This window comes from Tetrao urogallus (assembly GCF_951394365.1).
Source record: "Tetrao urogallus genome assembly, chromosome: 4".
NCBI classification, from domain to species: Eukaryota; Metazoa; Chordata; class Aves; order Galliformes; family Phasianidae; genus Tetrao; species Tetrao urogallus.
In genome coordinates, this window is record NC_136817.1 from 45,853,995 (window position 1) to 45,880,237 (window position 26,243).

Below are 26,243 nucleotides of genomic sequence, written 5' to 3' on the forward strand. Positions count from 1 at the left end.
TGACATATGCAGAAAGTCACCGATGTAAGATGAAAGTTTGAAATAATGGCTGAGTCTTTTCCAGTTGTTCTTCTATCAGTCTGTGTTGGCATGGGTAGCAATACTCAACATAAATGAGAGCAACCAACAGAAGTTTACTAAAATTCACCTTAAAAAGATGGTATCTGCCATCGAGAATCTCTGCACTTGATGTTACTTCCATAGCATTGTCTTCAGCCTAAGTTAAATAACACATTGCCCATTAAGATACCATGCAACTTTTTAACCCATGGGCCACATTCTGAGTGACGGTACAGATACAATCTGGCTCTAACTAGCTGTGACACTACCCACACAAATTGCCAGAAAAGCAACACAAGAACATTTTAGGTTAAGGACTCAGGTGCAGACTTAACAACAAATCCACTGACTGGGCAAAACAAGCTTATGACAAACAAGCAGCTCTACAGGGGGAAAAGCATACGGAACACCACAAAAGTTGTACTAATTACCGTAATTTTATTTGTGGCTGAGGTAACTGGTAAAATTTCAAGACCCATTCGTATCCTCTTCTGTTTTTCACAGTATGCTTTCCATGTATCTTCATTGAACCCATAGTTGAAATAATCAGATAGATCAGCCCCTATAAATAGAAAAGCACAAGTTTTTAGGAAACTTTTTAGTGCAAAATTTACCTTTCCTTCTTCCTCACTGAACATTTATCTCTATTTACAGCATCAGAATGGATTAGGTACTGATCCAAAACCACACTACTGAAATGTACAAAGTCCTACATCTGAAAAGACAGAGAGCATGCATGGCTAAGATTATAAGAATGTTAACACTGATACAGAAAGAGTATCTTGCCCATTATCCTGCCTCAAGGATCAAGAATAGATATCTGCAGAATAACACATTATAATCCCTGTATTTTTGTAATACCATAAATGTTAAGATTGTCATAATTATTGTTATTTTATAATAATTGTTACTTTTTAAATATCAGTGCCTTTTTGCTGCTACACGTGTGGGATGCAGACTAAGAAACAAGGCACACCCACACATTTTGTGAGACAACAGAAAGGCAACAGGTAATTTATCCACTTTTTAAAGTAGAAAAATGTCTACATGCAGTAAATAGGAATTACTATTAAAATAACCTCCTACATACCTATGTATTAGTTAACATAAAACAGAACATTACCTGGTTTTCTCCAAGGTTTATCTTCAAAAGAATCTAGATCTACTTCCAGAAGTGGTACACCATTAATATTCCCTGGTGCATCTAAATCCACCCCTTTAACTTTTACACCTGCTAAGAAAAGTTAGAAAAACTGAGCGTTTTCTCTCTGCTAAGAAGAGTTTTAATAGTGGTAACACACTTAAGATAAATAAAACAAAACAGAACTTTTCCAATCAAGAACTTTTGGAAAATCCATCCAAAACAGTGATATGCTTTTAGAAACTCCAATGTCCCTTGTGCATCAAAATCACTCTCCATGTACAGCTATATGGACAAAAATATTTCAACAAGAAAACATGAATGAAACAGATGACTATACAAACAACCCACTCATTAATAACCCATTCAAAATGAATTTTAAGCACAGAAAGACTTACTGTAGTCTCACAATTAGAACTGATCAGATACTCCTAACCTCAAAATCAACTTTTGCATACTCCTATAAATGTATTCCATAACTTAACTTTATGAATTCATGAATCTTTGTTTTACAGTACCAGGAATATCTGTAACTCCCCTTGTTATTCGTTTTCCAAGTAGCTTATTGAAACTAGGCAATTTAGAAATGGAATATAAAAAGCATCATGACATTCTTCCATATGGCAATTTTGATAACTTAATAACACGCCATTAATCACTGATGATACCCAAATTAAACTTTCAGGAGACAAAGACAACAGAATTATCTTCTATAACTACATATACCTTAAACGATGGCAGCATACGCCCTGTTTAAGATCACTTGATTAAAACTAAATAATAAAAAAAGAATTAAAATTGCTCACTCTACAAACATTGCTACTCAAGACAGAAAGTGGCATGTCCATGCACCAAGGTCTAGATGCAGCCACAATTTAAGACACTAGTAATTTCACATTTTTCTAATGAATTGTCATTAGACTGGAAGTTTTTGCAAGAACTCTCTAACTGAAAATACCGACTAAAGAAGCACACACAAACAGGCTATGCGCTGTTACAAAAGTCTCTGCAATTTTAATAAAACTATTGACTAAACTTTCTTACCAGAAGATCCATAAACACGTCCTCCTGTCTTAATATTGAGGTTCACAGGTGCTGCTCCATAACTTAAAGAAATTAACAAAAGTGAGTTAGACAGAGAAATCTCTAAAACGGAAGAAAACACAAAACAACAGTTAGCTAGATCCAGAAACAGACTGGACCCAGGCTCAATCACCATCCTGAATCTCTAGCTTTCCAAGCTGGCAACTGTAAAAATAGAGAGATCATCCTAGGAGCAAGAGAGAGTACCTTTCTATGCTCAGTAGCAACTCCTCCAACTAATAAACAGTTGTGAAGCAAGTTCCAGTCACTCTTCCTGAGTTGAAAGGTTAAAGACCTTGATAGAAAGAAAAATGAACAGGACCAGAAGGAGAGAAAAAAGGAAAAGCGAAATTTATTTAGGGATATAGAAGACATTCTGGGGATTAGGGCAAAAGCAAAATAAAAGGAGAGGATTTAGACATATCCTTTTGCTGCTTTTATTATTATTCCATTTAATCTGTATAGAAATGGAAAATACAAGCATTTCTTTGAAATGACTGACAGGCTGTTTCAGTGTGCTTTTAGCAATTAGCTATCCTTGTCACCAACAGAAAAATATGTGCAATTTCATCTTCTAAAATACCTGAGAGCTTTATCATAAAAATGCAGTCTGACATTTAGACAATGAATTGATCTAGTAGCTTTATGAATTACAATATTGTTCATTTGGAATATTAAGAGTTAGCTTTCACTACCACTTGTGTGCAAAGTAGCTTATACTCATAGGTGGTATCAACCAATAAACATGTTAAGTAGAAGAGAGTGTATAGTTTCAAGTAGTGGTTCCATGACATTTCTTCATACAAGTTCATGCAGCAGAGTAGAAAACTGACAAAGAGCATTTATCCTTATCTCCTATGCTATAATTTGTGCATGACTTTCTCAAATCTTTCTTTTTTCACTCTTCAAAACAGTGATAGACAACTATAAGAAAAATAGGTTAAGTGTATGAAGGAAATTCTTATAATAAAGTTAAAATGAACAACAATGCTGAGCTTGGTTTAGAAGATTGCCCTTCCATGAACTTTACACTCAATTTGCCCAGAAATGATTTTACACAGAACATTTATTTAGAAATATAAAACTTTCTACTCAAATTAAATTTAGGAGCATTTGCTTATTGTTTTTGCATTCATCGAAAGAGCATCAGTAAATTCACTAAGAATATAAATCTAGTTTGCTTTAGTGTCACAAAATTTGAGGTCACTGTCTATACCACAAACATACTGCAATTTATTGAAAACAGATGAAGTACTGAAAGAATTGCTATTTTTGACATTGCTGTGATTTGCATAGTTACTTTAGGATACAAACTACTGAAAGTTTAAAAATATTTTGTGTAAAAAATGAACGAATTCTAAAGTTAAGGATATAATAGAATACATGAGTCAGACATACTTGCATATCTACTGGAATGCTAACTTTAAAAAAAAAAAAGACAAACTAATAACTTTTAACAAGTGTAAGAATGTTAGAATTGCCAAGACAAACGAAGTGTGGAACTTCCCTCAGAAAACCTCTATGTTACAAAAAACACTGTTTCATTATTTTGGGTAAAATTAAAACTTTTCAAAAGCATTCAATGAAAAACAAACCCCTTATGAGCAGAAAAAAAGAAACATGAGGCAACAGCAGTTGCAAAAAAAAAACGTTATTGCATGGTACAAATCTCTAAGCCACGATCATGAGAAAGCATCTCCAGAGATCAGCTGCTGCATCCTAAAATACATTAAAATTTTTTGAAAGGAACAGTAGGAATTGAAACTACAGAGTTCTTATTTGAAGTGTTTCCATGAGAAATAAGGCCCAGGACAAACATTTCTAATGTCCTCTGTGCTTACCACTCTATCATTCACAGCAAAAATAAAAACGTCACAAATATGAGCCTGAAAACACTATGTAATATAGCTCTTCCATAACACAGAACAGCTCTTTAGTTTACAAACATTCAGTGCAATTATTTCTTGAAATCTGAAAAAAAAAAACCAAACACAACCTCATAAAATGGCTTTTCCTTTGTGACATTTCATTGATTTCTTTTTTTTTTTTTTCAAATTCATTGTATTACTACAAACATTTTATTAAAGAAGTAAAAACAAATTGAGGCTACCGATGCATACAATCTGACAGGTATTAAAGCTTCAATTAATAACTAAATATAATCTTGAAACTTTCTCCCAGTTAGTATTTCCAAATAACTTACCTAAACTGTGGAGCTCCTGTTTTAATATCTCCTATGGTGACTTGAACATCATCTTCATCGTCATCGCTATCACTATCACTGTCATCCTCAGCCTCAGTAACCTTCTACAAAAGAAAAGGTCACAACCTACAGTGAAAAAATAATCCAAACAGAAGTACCCATTCTGGAAATCTTTAGCAAAAGAAAATTCTGCTTCCCAGATGTCAGAACTGAGTAGCGATAACTGAGAAGTTATGTTCTTCAGTTTCAATGTTATCAATTTTGGAATAATATTGGAAATACCTGCATCAAAATAGAGAAGTATTTTCAGTATCAAGCTTCTGTCTCTGAAACATGACATTCCTTAATTAAGCATAAAACAGTTATCACTATCTAGTATTTTCTTCACCCTCCCTACCTCATATATCTCATACACACCAGTTCTACTGCAGTCACTCAGGGAAGAACCTGAAGATATGTGACACTAGCTTCTTGCCTCTCAGTTATATACTCAGAGCAACTCAAAGCACTTTTTCAGTTGCAGAGGAACACTGCTCTTCAGGAAAGTTATTCAATTCATAACACCAGTAAACTTGAAATAAATCAAATACTTGAGACTTTTAATTGAACAGGCTGAAAACAAACAAAAAAAACACACAGCTGCAAGAGCACACTGCATGCTGCTCTGTCCCATGGCTTTCAAGCTTGCTGGTAAATAGAAACAGTCATACCAGTTCATACCAATAGTTCATCCAGCCCGGTGTTTTGGATGCGTTTTTTTTTTTTTTTTTTTTTTTTCAGACTAGAAGGGATTGTGAGAACTCAGTTCCTACTCACAATCACCACACACGACTTTGCTAACTTCTATCCTGCCCTACGTATGCCTCCCTCCCAGGCTGAGAAGCCCTTGCCTACTCTGTCATTTATTAGTGGAAGCTACTTGAATTGCTCTTGCTGTGCTTCTCTCAGCTTTCTTCAGTGGAAGTAAAGCCTTTGAGGTGCAAGAGGAATAGAACTGCACACAGAATTTGGGGTCTAACACAAACACAAACTCACATGGTGGCAAAATATCCTTCTGTTCAGTCCACTAATCATTATCTGCTACGTTCCCAAATTTGACTGCTTTCTTGACTCCAGATAAGTATTTAAATTGCATTTTCATGGATCATTCAACATAGCTGAGCAGCTTCCTCATAAGTGGTAATGATCAGCTCAGAAACCAACATTTATTTCTAAGCTATTTTTCACCCATGAACACCACTTCTTTTGTACACAGAATTTCAACAACCATTTATCAACCACATGGTCATATATTGAATAACTCTGTAATGTGCACAACTTAACCACTTTTCCAGGTAATTTATAACCACACTGAGCAGCACAGGCTACGTACAACACTCTAGAGGATCACCAGTGGAGGTGATCTTCCATCATCACCATGAAAATGGAACTTTTACTTCTGCACAGTTTCTCTCTTCTACACATCAATTATCCATGCTGTTCCTCTGCTTTCTAAATATCCTTTAATGAAGATCTTCTTCCAAACTTTCGTGATCAACCAGTCTATCCTTCTCTGTATACTTGCTGAATCCTACAGCAAGCTGCTAAACATACTGAAAACAAGCCTGCAGTTATTCAAGTGCAGTCTAGCTCCAGTCCTTATCTAACCTGCCTGGCACATAAATTAGACCAAAATAAGCAGCTGCATGGAAGATAAGAAGTTGGAGTCCAGTTCGTTCTTGCTCTACAGCATTAACATAATGTACTTAACAACTAAGAGTCAAATCAAGGCAGAAAGACCCTCAATTGTTTTAATCAAAATAGATCTTCTGCAAATGACAGCTGATGACAGAATACAGTCTTTCAGTGACCCATTGTGAAGAGAAATAAGTTCACCAATTTCTTCACAGAACAGCCATAAGCCATTCCCATTCACAGTAAACTGAGGCCTTTTATCAATATTGCAACTGTAAACTTCATTTCTTGGTCCTTTTCTTCATCACAGTAATGACAAAACTCTAAGACAGACTAACATACAGAATGTCGAAGACTGCTACCAAGTAAGTCTGCTATGTTGCCTCTAAAAAGTACACATCTTCCATCTTTTGATTCATTTTCACATAGCTCAACACAGGCCTACTTTTTATCATGTTCAATAAAGAAGAACGACCAGATCATTTTATTTTCTGAAAAAGGGGGGAAGATAGGGAGAGTTTCAATTTCAAAAGGATGTATCTGGGAGGAAGTAGCTGTCTTGAAGCAACAGTTTTCCTCTGGAAAAACTAAGTACTATTTATTTATTTTCTCTAAGTTTGTTTTAAGAAGTGGAATGCAGATGGAAATTCGGTTTTCTACTCTCTATAGTTTCTGCAGATAGCATCAAACACTGTCCACAAAAGTCAAAGGAGTACAATTATGGATTAGCTCAATTGATTTTAATCCCAGGTATTTATACAAACTGGGGGAAGATCTCCTTCAGAGCAGCCCGGTGGAAAAGGACTTGGGGGTCCTGGTGGACAAGAAGCTGGACATGAACCAGCAGTGTGTGCTTGCAGCCCAGAAGGCCAACTGTGTTCTGGGCTGCATTAAAAAAGGGGTGGCCAGCAGGGAGAGGGTGGTGATTGCCCCCCTCTACTCAGCTCTTGTGGGGCTTCATCCGGAGTACTGTGTCCAGGCCTGAGGCCCCCAGTAAGGACATGGAGCTCTTGGAGCGGGTCCAGAGGAGGGACACTAAGATGATCAGAGGGCTGGAGCACCCTCCTGTGAAGAAAGGTTTAAGGAACTGGGCTTGTTTAGCTTTGGAGAAGAGAAGGCTCTGGGAGACCTCATTGTGGCCTTTCAGTACTTGAACAGAGCATATAAACAGGATGGGGAATGGATCTTTGCAAGGGTGCACAGTGATAAAACAAGGGAGAATGGTGTTAAACTGAGACAGGGGAGGTTTAGGTTAGATATTAGGAGGAAGTTCTTCCACCCAGAGGGTGGTGACACAGTGGAACAGGTTGCTCAAGGAGGTTGTGGATGCCCCATCCCTGAAGGCATTCAAGGCCAGGCTGGATGCGGCTCTGGGCAGCCTGGTCTGGTGGTTGGCAACCCTGCACGTAGCAGGGGGATTTAAACTAGATGATCATTATGGTCTTTCCCAACCCGGGTCATTCTGATAAATTACAATTAGTCAATAAACCAAAACAAATTAAAGCAGTATTTCAAAAGCACATTTAAAAGTACCGTTTTCACAATGCCATTTTCTGCAGCCTCCTCTTCGTTTCCAGGTGGGGGTGGAGCACTTAAGCAAAAACAAATAGGGAAAAATGAAACTAGTTATTTAGGCACTTATTATCCCACACACCAGCTAATGCTGAAAAAAAGCACTGATACATCATTCCAGAGGGCAGAAAAAGTTTGACTTATCTTGTACATTAATTCGAAATAAAATAATTTGAAAAAAAAAAAAAGTCTCAAATAAAACAACTTTATTTTAGGAGAATAGTATCTAGATATCAGAAACCATACTAACTGGATGTTTGTAGGACGCTTGGAAGTAATAAGGCATTCACTATACCTGTATCCTCTTTTGAAATCAAAGTAAAAAATTTCATAACATGTGAAGGCAGAATAAGAGTTTCGCATTTTTTCCCCCCTTACTACAGATTGACACTTTTCAAAGATATTGTGGCATTTAAATAGCCACAGGTAAAGTACTGCTGAATGAAAATTCCCACATCTACACTGTGAAACCAACCAGATGACCAGATCACTACAATCCAAGAATTAATCGTATTATAGGTGTAGACTGAAAACTGTAAGAAGTTTACAGTTTTCTCTTTAGATTCATCTGAATGACCAGCACCCTCAAACTCATGCAAATGAGTTGTCTCACTCTACTCTTACCTACTACTCTAACAGCAGTTATTTTAATTTCAATGGTTCTGCTACCTGTTCAAATGTTGCATCACAAACAGGAGTGTTGGCAGGTAGCAATTTAGAAACAATACTATTTCACTGATGTCATGGTTTTGTGATTTTTGGCTTTCGGTATTCCACATCATAACATCATGTGAGGCACTGGAACTTTGTTAGTGCTCAAGTCCTGGGTACCTGCCCTGAAGAGAAGAAGAACTACATTCCCCAGGGGACCTTGCGGTAAGGGAGAGGAGGTTTAACTCCTGGCAAGGTCACCTGATGTGCTCTTTCTCGCCTGCCCCTCGTCGTGGGCGCTGCTCCCGTCTCCCTGCTGCTCAACTGCACTGCGCATCTCACCTCAGCGTTATGGTGAAGCCTATCCACCTTTCAGACATTCTCTCTCTCATTATATTTGATTTATTAGCTTCAATTCTGATTATATTGTATTATAGTGTGTTATCTTGCATTCCGATAATATACTTAGTAAATTAGTTTGTTTCTCCTCAGATCAGTGCCGCTGTTTTTAATTATTTTTGGGGTCCCCTGTTTCCTTTTTTCCGGAGGCGCGGATCTGTAGATCCCTCCGTCCTGTTCGTCAAGGAACCGGGCCGAATCAGCCCGTAAACCGCTGACAACTAAAAAAATATTTTTTGGATTCTGCAACGGTGCAAACAACTGTCTAACTTTACAGAATAGAAACTAGAAGGAGTGAACAATTTCAATCTCACCATCTGTTCACAAAACACCCACCAGTGAGTCCTGCACCAAAACCCAACACAGTGCAGGCCTGGCTCTGAGATTCAATCTTGACCATTTAACTTCACGACCCAGTAAAATGATATAACATCTACAGAATCTGAATAAAACCTCACTGGTAAGAATGCCAAAACTGAAAGGTGAGGGTCCAAAACTTTAACAGCCAAGACAAGACCCAACTGACCAGAATCTAGAATAAAACACCACTGAAGATCATTTTGCTTGCCATAAATTAATTTTCTTAATCAACAATCTTTAATCCAACAAGAAAAGATAACCAAACGCAAAGAATCAATTGATATGGAATAGGTTCCAAATAGAAGCAAATAAATAATTCTGGGATAGATACGGTCTAGGGCAAATACAACGGAGGTAAACAAACAGATAACAACTCTTATTTCTTATACAACAGTAATCAATGGGGATCAAACAACTGTATCTACTAACAGCTTCAAAACTGTATGGCATACAGTCTGTTAGTGCAAGGCATTACTGCTACAAGGTAAGTGCTTGTCAGAATTTTCCCAAAAGCAAGCAACTGAGCAAACTTGTGGACACAAAGTCCACCAAGGATTACTAAACTTAACAGTTCTCTATTCTGAAAAATCTCTGCAGCCTGCAGGAGGCATTTATGGAAACAATAATGCACATGATCTTGTACCAGTTTCCCCTTTATTTACCTAATTTTAACTTGACAATCAATAATTTCCATCGTTTATCAACTGTGAAATTGACAAATTCAGTGTGAAATACTAACTCCACTTCAGTGGGCTACCAACTGCTGCCAACCTAGACAAATTCAAGGGAACAACTTTGTGCTTTCACTCACACAATTCCTCATAAATCATGTGGGCTTCCAAATTTTTCTCTTGCTTTCTTTTGAAGACTTGCCCATCAATCAAAAAACGTGTTACAGAACTGGTACATCTAATTGGATGGTAATCTCACTGCTTCCTTGTATTCCTGTTTGTCATTACACTGAAACCTTTTTGGAGCAGACTGGTTGCATTTTATTCTGAATCATTTAGAAACGTGCAACGATAACAAAACGAAAAGATTTGCTAACATTTCGCAAAGAATATGGAAATCCACACAAGTGAAGCTTTCATATTCAAACATCCCAGTTTCCCAGGTAAAGCATTCTATGCCACGTCATTCTAGCAGGGAAACACTGACTATGCTCAGGGAATTTTCAAACGCTGACCAGTTTGAGCATTCAGGTATTACAGAGCAGCAGCTGGGAATACAAATTCTATGGATACAATTCATGTATAGCCACACTGCAGGACTCGCAGCAGCCAACAGACTCACCTAGTTTTTTCTTCTTCTGGTCTCTCCGCTTCATTTTCATCTGCAGGAAAAGAGATGCACAGCAGACATGAATAAACCTCCTAAATTACACCTGCTGCCAGAGAACTCTGCAGTTTGCCATCCCGCAACCCAAAACCTTTTCGCAACATTATGCAAGCAGCAGAACAGAACCCCGAGCCCTGCACTGCTCCATACTGACAGCTCCACCACGGTGTCAGGGTTTAGTTTCTGGGCTTTATGAGCGTCCCAACACAAAGTCCTTGAAGCTGCAAACAAAGTTACAGAGCAGAGTTCGGGCCTGCTCAGCACGTGACGCCGGGCCCCGCCGGGGCACAGGGCTGTGCGAGGGGAGGCCGGGCCCCGGGTGCGAAGGGCCGGGAAGCACGCGGCGAGGCCCAGCACGGCCCAGCCTGCGGGACGCGGGGTCGGAAGGCCTCGGGGCCGGGATCCGCCGGGGGAGGTGGCCCCGGAGCCGCCACAACGTCGACGAGGAGGGGGCCGCGCGACTCGTGGCGGCGGAGGGCCGGCCCAGAGGAGGGGACTGAAGGGCCGCGGGGGTGGCGGGCCGCGAGGACCCTTTAAACGGGCGGAGGGTGGAAGCGGGCCGCGCCCAGCGGCCCGGCGAGGCGAGGCGGAGCACGCCGCGGCCTACCGCGCCGGGACCCGGCGGGGCGGCGGGGCAGAGCTGGGCCGGCGCCGGGCTGCGGGAGGGGGGCCGGGGGTCTGGGGTGCGCGTACCGCCGTAGAGCCACTCCTCCTCCTCGTCGCCGGCGGCCCCGCCGAGGTCCGCCGACAGCCGCTCCACCTCGCCGGTAGACATGGCCGCCTCCCGCGGGACGCCGGCTCCCGGGCCGGGCTCCGCGGCCTCTTCCCGGCTCGGCGGCCCCACCTCTCCGGGCCTCCGCAGGTACCCCGGGCGGCAAAGGACAGCGCGAGCACCGCCGGGCCCTGCCCCGCCGACCCGCTCTCGGAGGAACCGCCGCCGCCCGCTCGGCGCTTCCCCTCCCCCGCCGAGTGAGTGACACGCACAGGAAGCGGGCCCGGCCCGGCCCCGCGGCGCCCTGGGCACGGGCATGCGGGGGGCGGCCCGGCGGCGCCCGGCCGCGCGGGGTCGGGACGGGGCGGGCTCGGCACCCAGGCCGGGGACTGCGGTCTGAGCCGTGCCCGGCCGCTCCCCTCCGGTCCCCAACTCACCTGGGCTCTGCCGGCCCGACGGCCGCCCTCCGTGTCCCGGGCTGCCCCTCGCTTCTCGGTGTCCGTGCGCCTCCGCATCGCCGGATGCCCGGCTGTCCCGCCGGCACGCGGCGTGCCGTCTTCTTCGAGAACGTCGGCAGAAGGACTCGGCCGAGCATCCGTGCAGCCCCGCATCCCGCTTCTACTGGTGGCTGATGGCAGCTGCCAGGGGGAGCGTAACCGCAGGATAAACGCAGCGCTGCCTGTGCTGTGCGCTGCCCCGGCGCTCGGCTCGGGGGCTCTCGGCTGGAGGCAGTGCTTTAGGCTTAGCAGCGGGAAGCAGCGAGTCTTTTTTTATTGATGTTCTTGCTTCTCAGCTGGGAACGTTGCTTAACGACGGCAAGATTCCTTATAAAATTTAAGTACCGACATCTGTGAAAACAAGTTTTGACCACTTGTGTGCACACACGGAGCATTCACCACCTTGAGATGACTGTGAAGACTGGGGGAAAAAAAAAGTCCTTTTCACAGCGGGACAGCCTGTGAAAAATAGAAGAGAGGGTTCAACTGTGTCACAGCTCAGGGTGGGGCAGCCTCGTCTTCAAATTGACTGCACTGAGACAACAGAAACGTTTGGAAGTTGTGTACAGGTCATGTAGTATATGGTGTAATTGGATAGATTTTTATCACAAATTATTTGTTCCAAGTACAGATAGCAGTGGAGTCCACAGAGCTGTTTTTTTTGGGGAAAAAGAAAATCTAGACACTTTTTTTTATCATAAAACAGATTTGTATTGAACAGTACCTCTTCCTGGACATCAGTATTATTCTGTTTTCATTCCTGTTTTGTTTAGCTGGCCATTTAACATACTTCTGCTGTTGATCCTGTGATAAAGGAAGCAGGTAGAACTCTTCGCATTTATGTTCCTTTGATTATGCAGATTGGAACATAAAAGGAAAACACTTTTGTGGAAAACATCAAAGAGAAATCTTGTTTAAAAAACAAAACAAAAAAAATAGCTCCTCAATACAGTATTACTCATAGGAGGTCTTTAAATGGACATCACATGGAGCTATTTGTCAAGCAAAGACCTGTCTGAAAAAATTATCCTAAGCAGCTCAACCAGTGGAAGCTGCATTACAAGATTGATAGAATTGTGATTCTACCTGAGTTGTGATGCTCAGTGTTATGAAATCAGCTGATCCAGCTAGAAACCTAGGAAGACCAGTTAAGACCGTGAATGAACTAACAGCAGAGAGAGGGAGGTGACTGTCCCCCTCTATTCGGCTCTTCTGAGGCCCCATCTGGATTACTGCGTACAGGCCTGAGGCCCCCAGGAAGGAGATGGAGCTCTTGGAGCGGGTCCAGAGGAGGGACACTAAGATGATCAGAGGGCTGGAGCACCCTCCTGTGAAGAAAGGTTGAGGGAACCTTCTTAGCTTGGAGAAGAGAAGGCTCTGGGGAGACCTCATTGTTCCTTGGAAGTACTGGAGTACTTGAAGGGAGCATATAAACAGGAGGGAGAATGGCTGTTTAAGAAGGTGGATAGTGATAAAACAAGGGGGAATGGTTTTAAACTGAGACAGGGGAGGTTTAGGTTAGATATTAGGAGGAAGTTCTTCCACCCAGCAGGTGATGACACAGTGGAACAGGTTGCCCAAGGAGGTTGTGGATGCTCCATCCCTGGAGGCATTCAAGGCCAGGCTGGATGTGGCTTTGGGCAGCCTGGTCTGGTGGTTGGTGACCCTGCATAGAGCAGGGGGGTTGAAACTTGATGATCACTGTGGTCCTTTTCAACCCAGGCCATTCTATGATTCTATGATATATCACTCATCTTTTTGTAGTTGCTGATAATCCCATGATGTCAGAAAAAGTATCCCAATTCTGTACTAAAGGAGGGTGCCTAGGTGAAATACTATGTGGAATGCAGATTTTTGAGGGATTCTCTGGGGAGAAAGAACTGAAGCGTAGACTTCAGTTAAATATGCATATCCAAATGCATACTTTTGCATTTTTTTCTTGTTACCTTTGTAATTGAGAATAAGTGCTTTTTCAAGGAAAAATAAAATCTGTCAATTTTTCCCAATTGTATGTAATAAAAGTTGGATACAATAAAGGAGTATTTCTTGTTGCTTGCTCACGAAATGCTGGGTGTGTTCATGTTAACATAAGAAATGCAGCAATGGAGGGAAAGGAAGGGTGATGGAAGTTTCACACTCCTAACACCGTATGTTTGCACAGCGCACTGAATTGCTTTAATATTTACCAGCATCAAGACTGAGGCAGCTCCCGGCCTTGGCAGGGAAGGGTGTCAGGCAAAACGTGGGGTGTCTGGCGGTTCTGGCTGCAGTGTAGTTCACAACAAACTGCAGACGCCAGAAAGCAGTCGTACCACATCTTGTGCTGTGAGAATACAAACCCCCACCCAGTCACCCACCAGAGCCTCACCGTGCCGCTGGCAAAGCCTGGAAGCGAGTCCCAGCGGAGCACCCGCGCACGGTAACGCTTTAGGAAAGCTCCAAGAAATGTAACCGGCCCGCTTTTTCCCTTCTCAGTCTCAGGCCCGACCCCGGTTCCGTCCCAGCGGCGGCAGCCCCGCCCCGCGGCGGGCAGCCCGTGGCCGTCCTACACGTCACCTCACGGCGCCGGCGGCGCGCGGGGCACGTGGCGGTGTTGTGGCTGTCAGCGCCGCCGCCGTCATGGCGGCTGCCGGTGCGGTATCGGCGTTGCCGCGGCTGTGCCGCCAGGCCTGGGAGCCCGTGCTCGCCCGGGCGCGCCTCGCCGTCGTCTTTCTGGACGCGGCGGCCGCCGAGGCGCTGCACTGGGCCGGCGGCGGCGCAGGCGTACTGCTGGCGGCGGGGGCGCTTGCCGTCAGGCCGCTGGCCGCTGAGGAGGGGCCGGCGGGGGCCGAGCGCGCCGTGTTCGTGCTGAGTGGGCCGCTGCGGGGCGGAGCGGCCGCCGCCGTGCGCGCCGTGCTGGGTGCGGGCGGAGTGCGGCGCTGCGCGCTGCTGTGCGGTGAGGCGGAAGGCGGCGGGCCCGGCGAGCTGGAGGAAACGCTGCGGCGCTGGATGGGCGAGGGCGGCTGCGCCGAGGTGCTGCCGCGGGGGCCGCTGCTTCTCGCGCCCCTCTCGGCCGAGCTCGGCCTCCTACCCGCCCTGGCCAGCCTCGTCCCGCCTCCCGCCCGCCCTCGGTTCGGCGGCCCCGCGGAGCCGGGGCTGGGCGCGCTGCCCGCCGCGCTGCGAGACGCCGTGCGGGGCCTGGTGGTCGAGCTCGACGCCCTGTTCGGCGCCATGGGCCTGCGCGAGGAGTGCTTCGCGGTGGGAGCCCTCAGCAGGGTGTTGGCCGCCGAGCTGGACGGCTTCGCACCTGCCAGAAACAGGAGGAGGGCGGCCGCCAACAGAGCCTCCGTCGTCTTCGTGGACAGGACGCTGGACCTCGCCGGTAAGAAGGCAGCGCTGCCTCTCACGGCTCACCCCGTGGAAAGGCGTTAAAGAGTTCAGCGGGCCTCATGGTGCCTGTGGCATCACAGCCTTGACTGCTATAGCAGGGTGTGCAAAACGAGAGCGAAGCAGAAAGTGCTGCTGGCGTACACATGGCTTTATTTCTGGCCCTTCCCCTCTGCCTCACACAAGCAGTATACACCTGTACATACACTTAGCTATACCTCGTATGCCTCAAAGTTTTTACATATATATACAAAGTGCTTTGCATCAGTCAGTGATGCAATGATGCAAAAGTGCTTTGCATCACTCAATGAGGAAGTATAATGTAATAGCATGTGGCTGGCATCTTTGAGTTGAAAAATATTTCAGTTAACATAGAAGTGTTTATACAGTACTTTCTGAGGAGCAAATGAGCATAGGGATGAAACATACAGCAAATTTAATAATTCCACACAATGCAGAAATAATGCAAATGTTCAGAAGTGTAGAGTGATATAAAAAGCTGCTGAGGAACTGCTGGCAGGAGAATGTCTGCCTAGTCCTGAAACCAGACTAAATCTGGTGAGTGAATTAGTCCTTCACACTGGTGAGATGTGATATCAGAAAGGCAGAAGAGGGAAGCATGAGTTTCCAACAAGGTCAGTGCCACTCCAACACCCTCTCCACGTGCAGGCTCATGATGTTCAAGCTGCCAGCTGCCATGAACATGTTTTACAGCATGGATACCTGGCTCCTTTGGGCTTGCTGAAGACAAACTTCTGCTTGTTCAGGGCAGGTAGCAGTCTGATCTCAGCAGTCTTCTTCATGCAATTGCCTCATTTGGGTTTACAGAGCATGTGAAGCTATGTTGACCTGTTGAAATAGATGTACTCTGTCATGACAGAAATGTCAGTGTGAGAATGGATAGGCTGCCTCATTGGCAGACTTATGGAGAGGGGATACTGCCTAAATGACCTTTTTACTGCCTCTCAAGGGTGTGTTTGGAAGTCCTTCTTCCTACTTCTCTGGGGTAAAGCCAGAAGAAAAGTACTGCCCTCAACACTGATGTCCAGCCCAATGGAAGTAGGTGGGCCATAGCTAGCTAAACTTGCAGAGTACAAGTTATTGCACTTGCTCCTGGCTTAAAGGCAGTGAAGTTCCCGATTCCCTTCTCCAACCTCTTAATCTGTAGTGTGCATTATGTTATGGCAAGAGTTTAGAATTGGCGAACAGGAGGAAGAATGTTTATTCAGGAGAATTGAAGAAAAGGTGACAACTGGAACTGAGAGCATGTAACACATCAGATTTGCATTTTACACTATGTAACTTGGTCTGTTTTAATTGCTTTATATTGGCTTTACCTGTGCTGCCTTCACTCCATATATGAGAGAGGACCATGTTGTCAATAACTGTTTTAATATTATGTCAGCCTGTCTGGATAGCTTTGTATAGTATATGGTTGTATAGTATATGTATAGTATACGGTTGCACACAGCCCTTTTAGACACAGTCATTTTAGTTAGGGCAGAAAAGTATAGTTTGCATGTATGCCTGTGTATTTAAATGCTTTTTAAAAAATTCCTTGCTATTTCAATAATCTTTGCAAATCTTATTTAAAAACTTTATTATGCAAAGCAGTGTCCTTCTCCCCAAAACATGTGGTTATTATTTTGCTCTCTTTTCCTTGTATTGTTGTTTTTGGGCTTTTTTGTTTGTTTCTAGTTGTGTACCTGACAGTTTTGGTTTTTTTTTTTCCCTCACAGGAGCAGTTGGTCATCATGGTGACAATCTTGCAGAGAAGATACTTTCTACGCTTCCCAAGCTTCCTGGCCACAAGACAGATGTGATGGTTAATATGGTGGAACTTACTGCACTGCAGACTCCAGATGAAGCTTGCAGTATTATAGCACCTGGCTGCTTAGCACAACCAAAGTAAACATTTTCTTTTCTTTCTTTCTTTCTTTTGTTTTAAGATGTTGACTACGTTTGTTATTTTTTATGGAAAGAAAATGGAACAAGTCTTTCATTTGTTTAAAAAATAACAGCAACAACAAATAACCTCAACTTTATAGCAGAAAACTGTCTGGTCCTAATTCTGCAGGTATATTACCTGTTTCAATGTGTGCATTGAGAGTGGGTGTTATGGGAACTGCTGAGTCACAGCCCGAACCTCTGATTGATCACCTGAGGTGAGCGTGAGTCAGCCAGAGGAGCACAGGTGAAGGCAATTCACCTATGCTGCTGGAAGGGGTGGAGCCAGGCTCCACCCCTCCTAGACCTATTTAAGAGCTGGCTACCAGTGGGGAAGGATCTTGTTTGGAGATCTCTTTTTCTGGTGTTTTCTGTAGGTGAGCCTAGCATATGGGTAACCCTTCCATTTATTCTTCTTATTATCTTAGTCTGTTTTGCCTAACTCTCTTGTTCTTTTGTGATTATAACATCTTAATATCTACTGATTGTACATCTTAATATCCATTGATTATACAGTGGGCAAGATAAGGTTCTTGAACATGTGAGATTCTCTGGACATTTTTAGACTTTGGTTGTTTAAATTGCTATGATTACTATAGTAAATTAAATTAGGAATTCTTCCCTGTGACTTTTATTTTTCTGTTAAGTAACAGGACATATAAATGCATAGGTTTAAGTGTGGCTGACTTCTCCCATAAGCATCTTTATATACAAATTATTTGTATAATTATATGTATGTGAGCTGCCTGCTGAACTCTTGTTAGAGTATCTTTTAGGTAAAGGTTTTATTCTCATTTTCAAACACAGTACCTCTGGAAAAAGGAAATTAAAAACAAATTGAGGTATACAGACAGTTTCATAAGGGTTCTCTGCTTAAACAAGGGCAACCTAGAAGAAGTAGTTTTGAACAACTAGACTTTATATCATTTGCAGCTGAGACTTGTTTGTAAAGTACATTGGGTATGATGTTTCACTTTCTAACTTTATTTGTCCAAATTGAAACTTTCTTGCAGCTTCTGTTACTATGCATAAACCAGAAAATGCAGCAGGTGTTGGTTTCATTGAACAAGAAATATATTGCTCTGCAGTGCTCTTAAAATTCATATAGTGCAAAGGAGATTAAAAGCTGTCTTGCTATACTGTTCTCACCTTACAGTAGAACAGTGTTTTTTTTTTCTCTCCAAAATGGACAATCAAAATGTAGTTCATTTCTTCTACTTTGTTTCCTTCTCGTTCTTCACAGCTGTGCTATATCCCCTCCTCTCCTGGCCTCTAAAACATTTTGGAGAAGACTTTCCACTTTCTGACATTTAGTATTTATTTTCTAATGGCCTCTGGATCTTTTGTCGCCTTCTGTCTCCCACACACATTGTAACTGGGTCCAGTTTGTAAGTTTCACTTGCTTAACTGTCTTTCCTCAGGAGGTGGAGAGGAATCATTTCTTCAGAGAGGTGGATTTGGTTGTAAGTTTCTGCTGGGGTGATTAATTTCAATAAAATTTGTTCTGGTTTTCTTTTCATTGGCTGCTTTCCAGCTGATCTCTGGAGTAGAAGTGAGATGTCCTTAAGGTCTGTCTACACAGCAAAATAAAGAGGTCATTGTCCATAGCAGACATGCTGTGATAGCTGTTATTTGTGCTAACTTTGATTAGCTACCAGAAATAAAGATGATTTCTGGCAATAACAACGAGGGGGGAAAAAAAAAAAACAAAAAACAAACAAAAAAAAAAACGCCAGATATTAATTGCCTTAGGGTTGTTGACCTGTGCTATCACTCCATTATTTCTAACTTTATCTACATTCAGCTAGTGCTAAAATGCTTTCTGCTGAAGTTATGTCTTCAGTCAAGTTGTTGGATCAGTCTGCAGATTTTTATTGTGTTCTAAGTTATCTGGTAGTCTGCTTGCTGAGATTTATTTGCCTATTTGCAGGCTGGCAGATGATGCTTCTGTTAACAGTTAGACTTATTTTGCAAAATCTACCCTAGATACAGGGCAGAATTTGCATACAAGTCACTCAGCTGCTACTCTGCAAGTGAAGCAAAGTTGAATGGCACCAACTGGTAGCTGGTACCAAGGCAGTAGTGTCATTGCTACACTCGTCTGTAACAGTATCATTCTCTGCACAGTCATACCCAATCTCTTACAGTGAAAATATTTAAGAGCAGGCCAGACAAGTAGGGATTCAAACAGCATTTTTATTTCCTTGGAACAGAGTAAAAAGGAGTAGATGATCTCTCAAAATCTCTACTGTGATTATTGTTTGTAACTGATGTGTTGAATTCTTCAAAGTAGTCTCCAAAACAGAACGTGGCTCTGTGCTCTTCAATGCTATCTTTCAGACTTTCAAACAATTTAGTGATTAGGGGTAGTTTCCAATTCAAAACAGGCATTTCCAAGTCAGTTTAAGTTCGTTGCTAAAGAGTACTAGAAACGGTGTCTAAATGGATGGCTGAAGGATGTACCTTCCATTTTGTTTAAATGGAAGGTGTGCTCTAGTGATGGATTTTTAAATTAATCATCTTTGCTAGTGTTAAACTGATGAAGTTCTACTGGAGCGTGAGGCTGAAAACTTCCACCAGTAAGTTCCTCTGTCAGTTCTATAAGAAATTCCGTAGGATGTTCCCAGTTCTTCATCAATGTGATTATTGCCGCTGGTAGCAGGTTGGCAAGTGTTTCTTGTAATTGAGAACTTAAGTCTTGATTTATGTCTGTAGATGGCACATGGCAAGGAGTACTACTCTGGTTGTAAATTTTCTGTTTATTCTGGTGAGTGGAAGTGAGGGCACCTTTCCTAGAAGAGAAAGTGGTAATGTAAGCTGCACCCAAGTGGAATGCACCCAGGCCCTTTTACGTGAGATGTTGTGATCAAACTGGCTTCATGTTGTGGCGTTTCACAGACTTACATATTCAGAATATTTTTCAAATGTTTTCATTATTTTCTTTAAGTTAATATTTGTGCATGTTGTGGTAGGGAGAGAGTGGTCTGCTCCCTCCCCACAGCTTTCTATATTTAACTTTTCCTATTGGAATGCTGCTCCAGCAGAAACATCTGGGCTCAGTTACAAAGTTACAAACAGAATTAATGAATAATTTATGGCTGGTGGGGTGAAAGGATTCTTTTCTCAAATCTGACGAAATAATGGGCTTTAAAGATTTAGATGAAAATGTAAATTCCTTGTAGTGCTGAAGTTTCTGTACTTTGGAGGTATTCTCTTTGTGAGGAAGGGAATATTTTTGTTTTTTCTTTTTTTAAAGACCCATTCTAGATTTCTTAATTTAATTAGTAACCTCAAAAGTCTTGTGGAGTAATTGTTTGCATTACTGTAATTGCTGATACATTGCAGCTCCGTTGTGAAAGTCCACTGGAAGTTACAGAGTTTGGGAATTCTCAAAATACATATTTTATTCTGATACATACATATTTCTATATGCAGATGTAGGTATATAAAGAATTGAACAACTTATAGGCTAAAGGCACTCAATCTGGATCAGAACTGTTGGGTTCTGATTAAAAAGTGGTAGCTGCCCTGTCCTTTCAATCATATGATATGCATTGGAAGTGGGAATGGCAGTGAAATTTTAACAGTAGAGGTAGTTTTAAAAAACAAAAGAGAAACAGAGGGAGAGAGAGAGAGCAGCTTGTTTGTTGGTCTTTGTATTTTGAGAACCCATAGTGGGTTTGGAGGATTTTTTTTCTTTTCCCCAACAACTTTAGCATATATGCAGCAGCTTCTAGGAACTGTCTGCTTGGATGCATGTAAAACTCTTCATGTTTACACAATGTGTTGCCATTTTCTAACACTTGTTCCTCATTCCAGCTTTCTTGCATTTTTAAGATTTATGTTTTTCCCTGGGGAAGCACCCTACTGTCAGTACTGCACTGTGGTGGAAGCCTGCATGGTGCCCTTCTTCACATCTTGCAAGCTTGGGGACTCTGTGGCTCCCTGAAGCAGCAAGCAAAGGTTGAGACTTCTGCATCCTGGCCACAGGTCTGTGGCATGAGAGAACAAGAAGTGAGGAGCTGCTTGGTACTGATGTGTGCACAGTTGAAGGAATAAGTATGCATGCTGCTTTTTTAATCGGCTCTTTTCTTACCCAGGTACACTTTTCGTGTGCTCTCATATTCTGCCGAATAAACTGAGTGCTGAATGTGATTATACACGTTACAAAGACTTGCTAAGTAGAGATTTCTTGTTTGTTTTTCTACTTTTGTTTCTTTTTCTCAACTCTTTGTAGTTTGTAATCTTCTCAGGATTCACTGTGGTATTAAATCTCTGAAATACTTTTTTTTTTTTCCATTTAAAATTCACATGTAATGCAATATCCAAAAAACCACCGGGCTCTTAAAGCAAGCATTTTTCTGTATAATATAAGGCTGTAGCGTAATGCATTTCTACTGCGGCTGCTGTACCTGAAGCAATACAGTGGGCAGTATAGTTGAGGTGCATAGGCAGCAGGATCCTACAGAGCAATAGGAGCCACTAAATCATCTGAGTTTGCTCTGGGGAAAAATAACATGTTGAGAATGAAGTGATCCTTGTGGATGTGTGTGATTCAGGACACACTGGTATGCAGGCCAAATGTTTGAAACAGAGCAATGCAAAACTTTTCTCTAGGAATGAGAGGTGCAAGTGAAGGTGTGCTGAGTGGGGAAGGAAGTTAGTTAAAAATTAGAACATGTTAAAACTTCAGTGTCACCCATGAATGGAAGGTGAAAAAGCATACTTGTGATCCTCCTCAGTTTTGAGGTATTCTGAGGTGTTTTGGACCAAACAGTACTTTGATTGACAAGTACTAGAGCTGTTACAGTGCCAGCAGAGAAGAAAGCCTCTCTTTAGCTTTGTCTTTACTCTTGTGCCTGATAGAGCAAAGCAGATTTCCATTTGTCCTTTCTTTGTCTGTACCACTCTTTCTTGCAGAGTGTAGTTGTACTGGGGAGAGGAGACTGTTCTGAGCTGCCTATTCCCTTGTTCTCCTTTTCCCTGAGCAGGTGGAAAAGCAGTTCTGACGTCCTTTGTAAAACATTCAGTGTTGGTTGAATAATCATATATGATGTGAATTTGACATGAAAGATTATCTGTGCTGGTACAGGAATGGACAGTAAAAATTAAAACTGAAAAGGTGATAGCCCCGTTTTAAGCAGGGAAATTGGGTTTGTTTTCTTTTTTATAATAATTGATTCTATTATCTTATTCTTGTTGTTTTTACTTGCGGCCAAGCATCTAAAGGACATCTAGCAGTGCAATTTTCTTAACACCGAATTAATTATATACTAAGCTTTTGGACAGATGGTTCTTAGATCTTTGTAGTATTTTCAATTTTATTTGTTGAAGTCTTTCTTTCATGGCAGCTGCAGATTCTAATTTGGAAAAAAAAAATGTTTTGCATGCAGAAGTTTTAAAAAGCTTATAATAAGATTAATTTAGGACTGTGTTATTCCCAAATGATCTTAGAGGTTATGGCATAAATTAGAGTAGTTTTCCTTTCTGGAATGTTGACATTAAAGAGGCAGAGTTAACTCTACAATAAGAAGATCCAGATGATATGAGTATTTCTTTGCATTCATTAAGAAGCTTGCAGATGAGGAAGAATAAACCAAAACAGTGCATCAGTGGATGGCAGAGTTCTGGCAAGCTGCCTCCTGCCCTGCCTGGCAGGCTTGCAGGGCTCTGTGATGCAGTGCCCATAGGGCCAGTGTGGGATGCTGCCCCATCCTGCTCTAGGAGGGGCTTTTTGCTTCTCTACTGCTGGCCGTTTCTCCCTTCTGGGAAGCTGCCTGCCTCTGCTCCTGTTCATGTGGAGCTGTGCTTGGCTTTGGTGGATGGATTTGATTTGGAATCCAGCTTACCAAATAAAGCCCCAAACCTGGCAACCAAAAAACCTCACAGCAGTCCATGCATGTACAGACTTTTACTATCTATTTCTGACTAAGATGAGCAGAGCTGTTATGGAAAAAAGGAGGTCTTGACTGCAGGAGTTATGAAAAGCAGAGAATTGCCTCAAGCATAAAAAACTCTTAAACTTTCCTTTTTGGATAGGACAAGAGAAATTACAGCCCAGCCATGTGCTTCTGGAACTCCTGCTGCACCACTGACTCCCATTTCCAGGGAGGAAAAACTGGCTTTACGGAGTTTTTCTGGTTACACCTCTTGCCTTTTCAGTAATCCAGCTGAGTTGCTTCTCTAAATGGTGGATTGCAGATTCCCCAAATATATAGCACCCACCCCATGACCGTGTTACTGAACTGCCAGCTTTCCTGTTAATGTTTTCCTTTATTCATACAGGCTCAGAGCACAGTGTGAAACAAGGGCTGCTCAGAGTTTCTTTTTTGTTTGAAATTTCTCAAGGCATCTTATTGGGAATAAAAGCCCTGCTACATCAGCTTCTGGGCTTTGTCAGTCAAGACAAGCATTCCATGAGGTGCTTTCTGCTCAGTTTCAAACCATCTGAGTCAAATGAACATAATTGACTGTTACCACAGGATAAGATGAACAGGCTGATAAGATTTATTATATCTTCCAATAAATGTGTATATTTGCCCAGATCCTTTCAACACAGGACCTCCTTGAAATGGAAAAAAAAAAAAAAGGGAAAAAAAAAAAAAGAAAAGCAGGGATAAGGGGGAAATGCTGGGTGTGGAAAATTCTAGGAAGAGGTCAAGATCTCTCTTTTGACTGTGCTGTGTAATGTGCAGCATCGCTTGAAGGCTGGACTGCCATTCTGCAAAATCCCAGTTGCTACAGTAGCTCGATGGTTGAAGTAGTCAGCGGAAGAATTATGTGAGGATATTTTGGATCCAAGCAAGATACTGCCTAATAGGTGCCACATATTTTAATTGCTTTCTATGACAGGCCTCTGGAGCCTTAGTAGTTGTCTTCTAGATAAGAGGAAGCTTGAAGCTTATTTGCCTTGAGATAAAGAATGATTTGGGCTGACAAGGTCTCAGCATTAGCTAGGCTGTTCTTCCTTAGCTGTGCCTCTGAGCCCACAAAAAGGAGTTCCAGGGGTGTCTGGCAAGCTGGGCTGCTTGAGATTTCATTCCATTTGCTCTAAGAGCCTTTAACTTCATTGCTTGTCTGAGCTATCCAGGCTTAGTAAATTTTCAGCCAGAATTTGCTTTGCTGTTTTTTTTTTCTTTCTTGTTTTTGTTTTTCCCCTGGGCTGTCTAGCACTCGTAGCCACACTCAGAGAAAGGGGGCAATGATCAGTGTTTTGTGATGTGGGTAATAGTATAATCCATTCTTTGAAAATGACAAATAATTTTGTGCCTAACTTTTCAAAGATATGTTCTTAGTTCTTCTGGAGAAGGACTCTCCGTAAGTTATCTCGATATAATCTTGTTTATTTTAGTATTGTTATTAAGTTCTAACTTTGATTTTTCCTTTGTCCGTGGGAGAATATGACAAATTTGAATTAGTCATATGTTGCCCAAGCATCAACAAGTCTCTGAGTACTTATATCTTCAACTGGGTAGCCCAGCAAGATAATAAATGTCAGTAAGGAAATTCTGTGAGTACAGCCACTGAACTAGGCTAGTTTTCTAGCTCCTTCCTCATTAGCATTGCTCCCTGTTGTGCAGTTACCTTGCAAGATGTAAAGGAGGACAGAACTCTCCCTGGATAAAGGGGTGAAGAATAACCGCTGGTATTTGCAGTCAGAACAGAGGTAGTGGATTTTTCTTGTGTAGAGGTAGTGCTTTTTTGGCAGTCTGTGACAATGCTTTTAAAATTGTCATCCCTTCCTTGTTACCTTAATATTGATGGTTTTTGTTTATATGTTTTACTAGTTTCTTGTTCCTCTGCGTAAGTCTGCAGACTGCTTTTCTCCTGATGTGACTGCAGTGCATTTTCCTGCAGACATATTCACAATTCAAAGCAGCAGGAAGACCATGTCTGTTTAAGTAGACTTTATGAATCTCCAAAGTGGGCTCCAATCTTTCTTGTTTTATAGTATGATCCTCCTGGCAACTGTTCCTTTGGCTGACACTGTGAGATTTTTCTAAGACTAGCTCTCATTTGCCTTGGCCACCTGCCTTTGCCTCTTAAATAACCTCAACAATGAGGTTTCGAAGTGCAGTGATACGCATTGACCTTTTTGTATTCTGTGGAATTGCTGGTCAAATCATAGCACCAGTACAGAGGATAACTGAGTGACCCAGAGGGGTGTTTTAGCTTATCATTGTCTTACTATAAAGTAAACTTGCTGTATCTTACAAAGGGGAAGAATGTGACAAAATAGACTGATGAGAAGAACAAATAAAAGCTGCTCATTATGATGGGGACCCAATGCTGGGGCAGGTAACAGTGTTTTCTGTTGGCAGCAGGTTTGGTTGCAAGTTTTAAATGTGTAGTTGAGATTCTTTCAGAATTCCAGACTTAACGTGAAACAGGAATCAAATCTTATGCAGGCTAAAATACATTTGAAGTGAACTGTTTACTTGGCAGAGCTTGGAGGCGATTTTACTTTGAAAAGAAGACAGAATTGAGTACAGAGAAACAATTATTTGTTTTTATACAAACAAATACTTACATAACTGTTGACTTTTTTTTCTAATAATTGGTTCAAAAATCCAGTCTTCTGTACTGTTGCATTGTGCGGTTATTTGAGATTCTTCACATTTGTAGCCTGCTCGGTTCCTGGATTCTAGCAGAACATTTTAGCTTATTTCTTTGTCTTCATTCTCTTTACCCCTTTTCCTCTTCCTTTGTTTCTTCTCTGAGTTCATTCTGCCCCAAAGGTACATGCACTTTAAAAGGAACTTATGCAAACTGAAATGCATAGCACTTACAGCAGTAATGCAGTCAAATTAGTTTCTGTCTGAGTTTTCCAGCCAGCCTTTATCCTTTGCATTCGTTTTGATGGATACCTCTCTTAATTCCACCTTTAAAAAAAAAAAAAAAAAATCATTATTTTGGGTGACATTTTCCAGGTGTTCTCTGAAGAACTGAGATTGTCTTTTTAGGAAATTACTTTTTCTGCTTGCCAAATCGTTGCTCTCCCTCTAACTTCTGGAAACAAGCTGCCTTCTCACCTCATTGCAAAGGGGAGGATTTTTTTTGGATTTACCACTATCTTTGACTAGTAGTTTTCTATTTTGTTTGTCACTCTGGTGACTATGAAGTAGAAGGAGTCATTGTAGCTACTTGCTGTTTCACAGGTGTCTCAGATGCTGGTGCTTGAGTAGATTAGTTTTCCACTGATCTCAGATCTTTGGATTGCAATTTGTAATCTGGGGATCA

At 42.2% G+C, this 26,243-nt stretch overlaps 2 protein-coding genes across 9 annotated transcripts in view; one reads left to right on the forward strand and one right to left on the reverse strand.

The window, feature by feature from the left end:
- Positions 1-11,256, reverse strand: part of FIP1L1 (factor interacting with PAPOLA and CPSF1) — a gene marked incomplete at both ends in the record, with an annotated part of 38,123 nt that extends 26,867 nt beyond the window's left edge. For 6 of the 8 annotated variants that reach the window (XM_079534331.1, XM_079534329.1, XM_079534330.1 and 3 more), the window contains 7 exons: positions 492-622; positions 1,184-1,291; positions 2,246-2,307; positions 4,488-4,591; positions 7,695-7,752; positions 10,437-10,476; positions 11,175-11,256. In XM_079534331.1, coding sequence (XP_079390457.1) covers positions 492-622; positions 1,184-1,291; positions 2,246-2,307; positions 4,488-4,591; positions 7,695-7,752; positions 10,437-10,476; positions 11,175-11,256 — 585 coding nt within the window. Of the gene's footprint in view, positions 1-148; positions 218-491; positions 623-1,183; positions 1,292-2,245; positions 2,308-4,487; positions 4,592-7,694; positions 7,753-10,436; positions 10,477-11,174 lie in introns of all 8 variants that reach the window. The other 2 variants (XM_079534325.1, XM_079534324.1) reach the window with 1 other exon arrangement.
- Positions 11,257-14,309: 3,053 nt separating this feature from the next.
- The window catches only part of SCFD2 (sec1 family domain containing 2), a gene marked incomplete at both ends in the record, with an annotated part of 175,459 nt that continues 163,525 nt past the window's right edge, over positions 14,310-26,243 (forward strand). Inside the window, 2 exons of the mRNA XM_079534886.1 lie at positions 14,310-15,051; positions 16,796-16,964. Of these exons, the coding sequence (XP_079391012.1) occupies positions 14,310-15,051; positions 16,796-16,964 (911 nt within the window). The remainder of the gene's footprint in view (positions 15,052-16,795; positions 16,965-26,243) is intronic.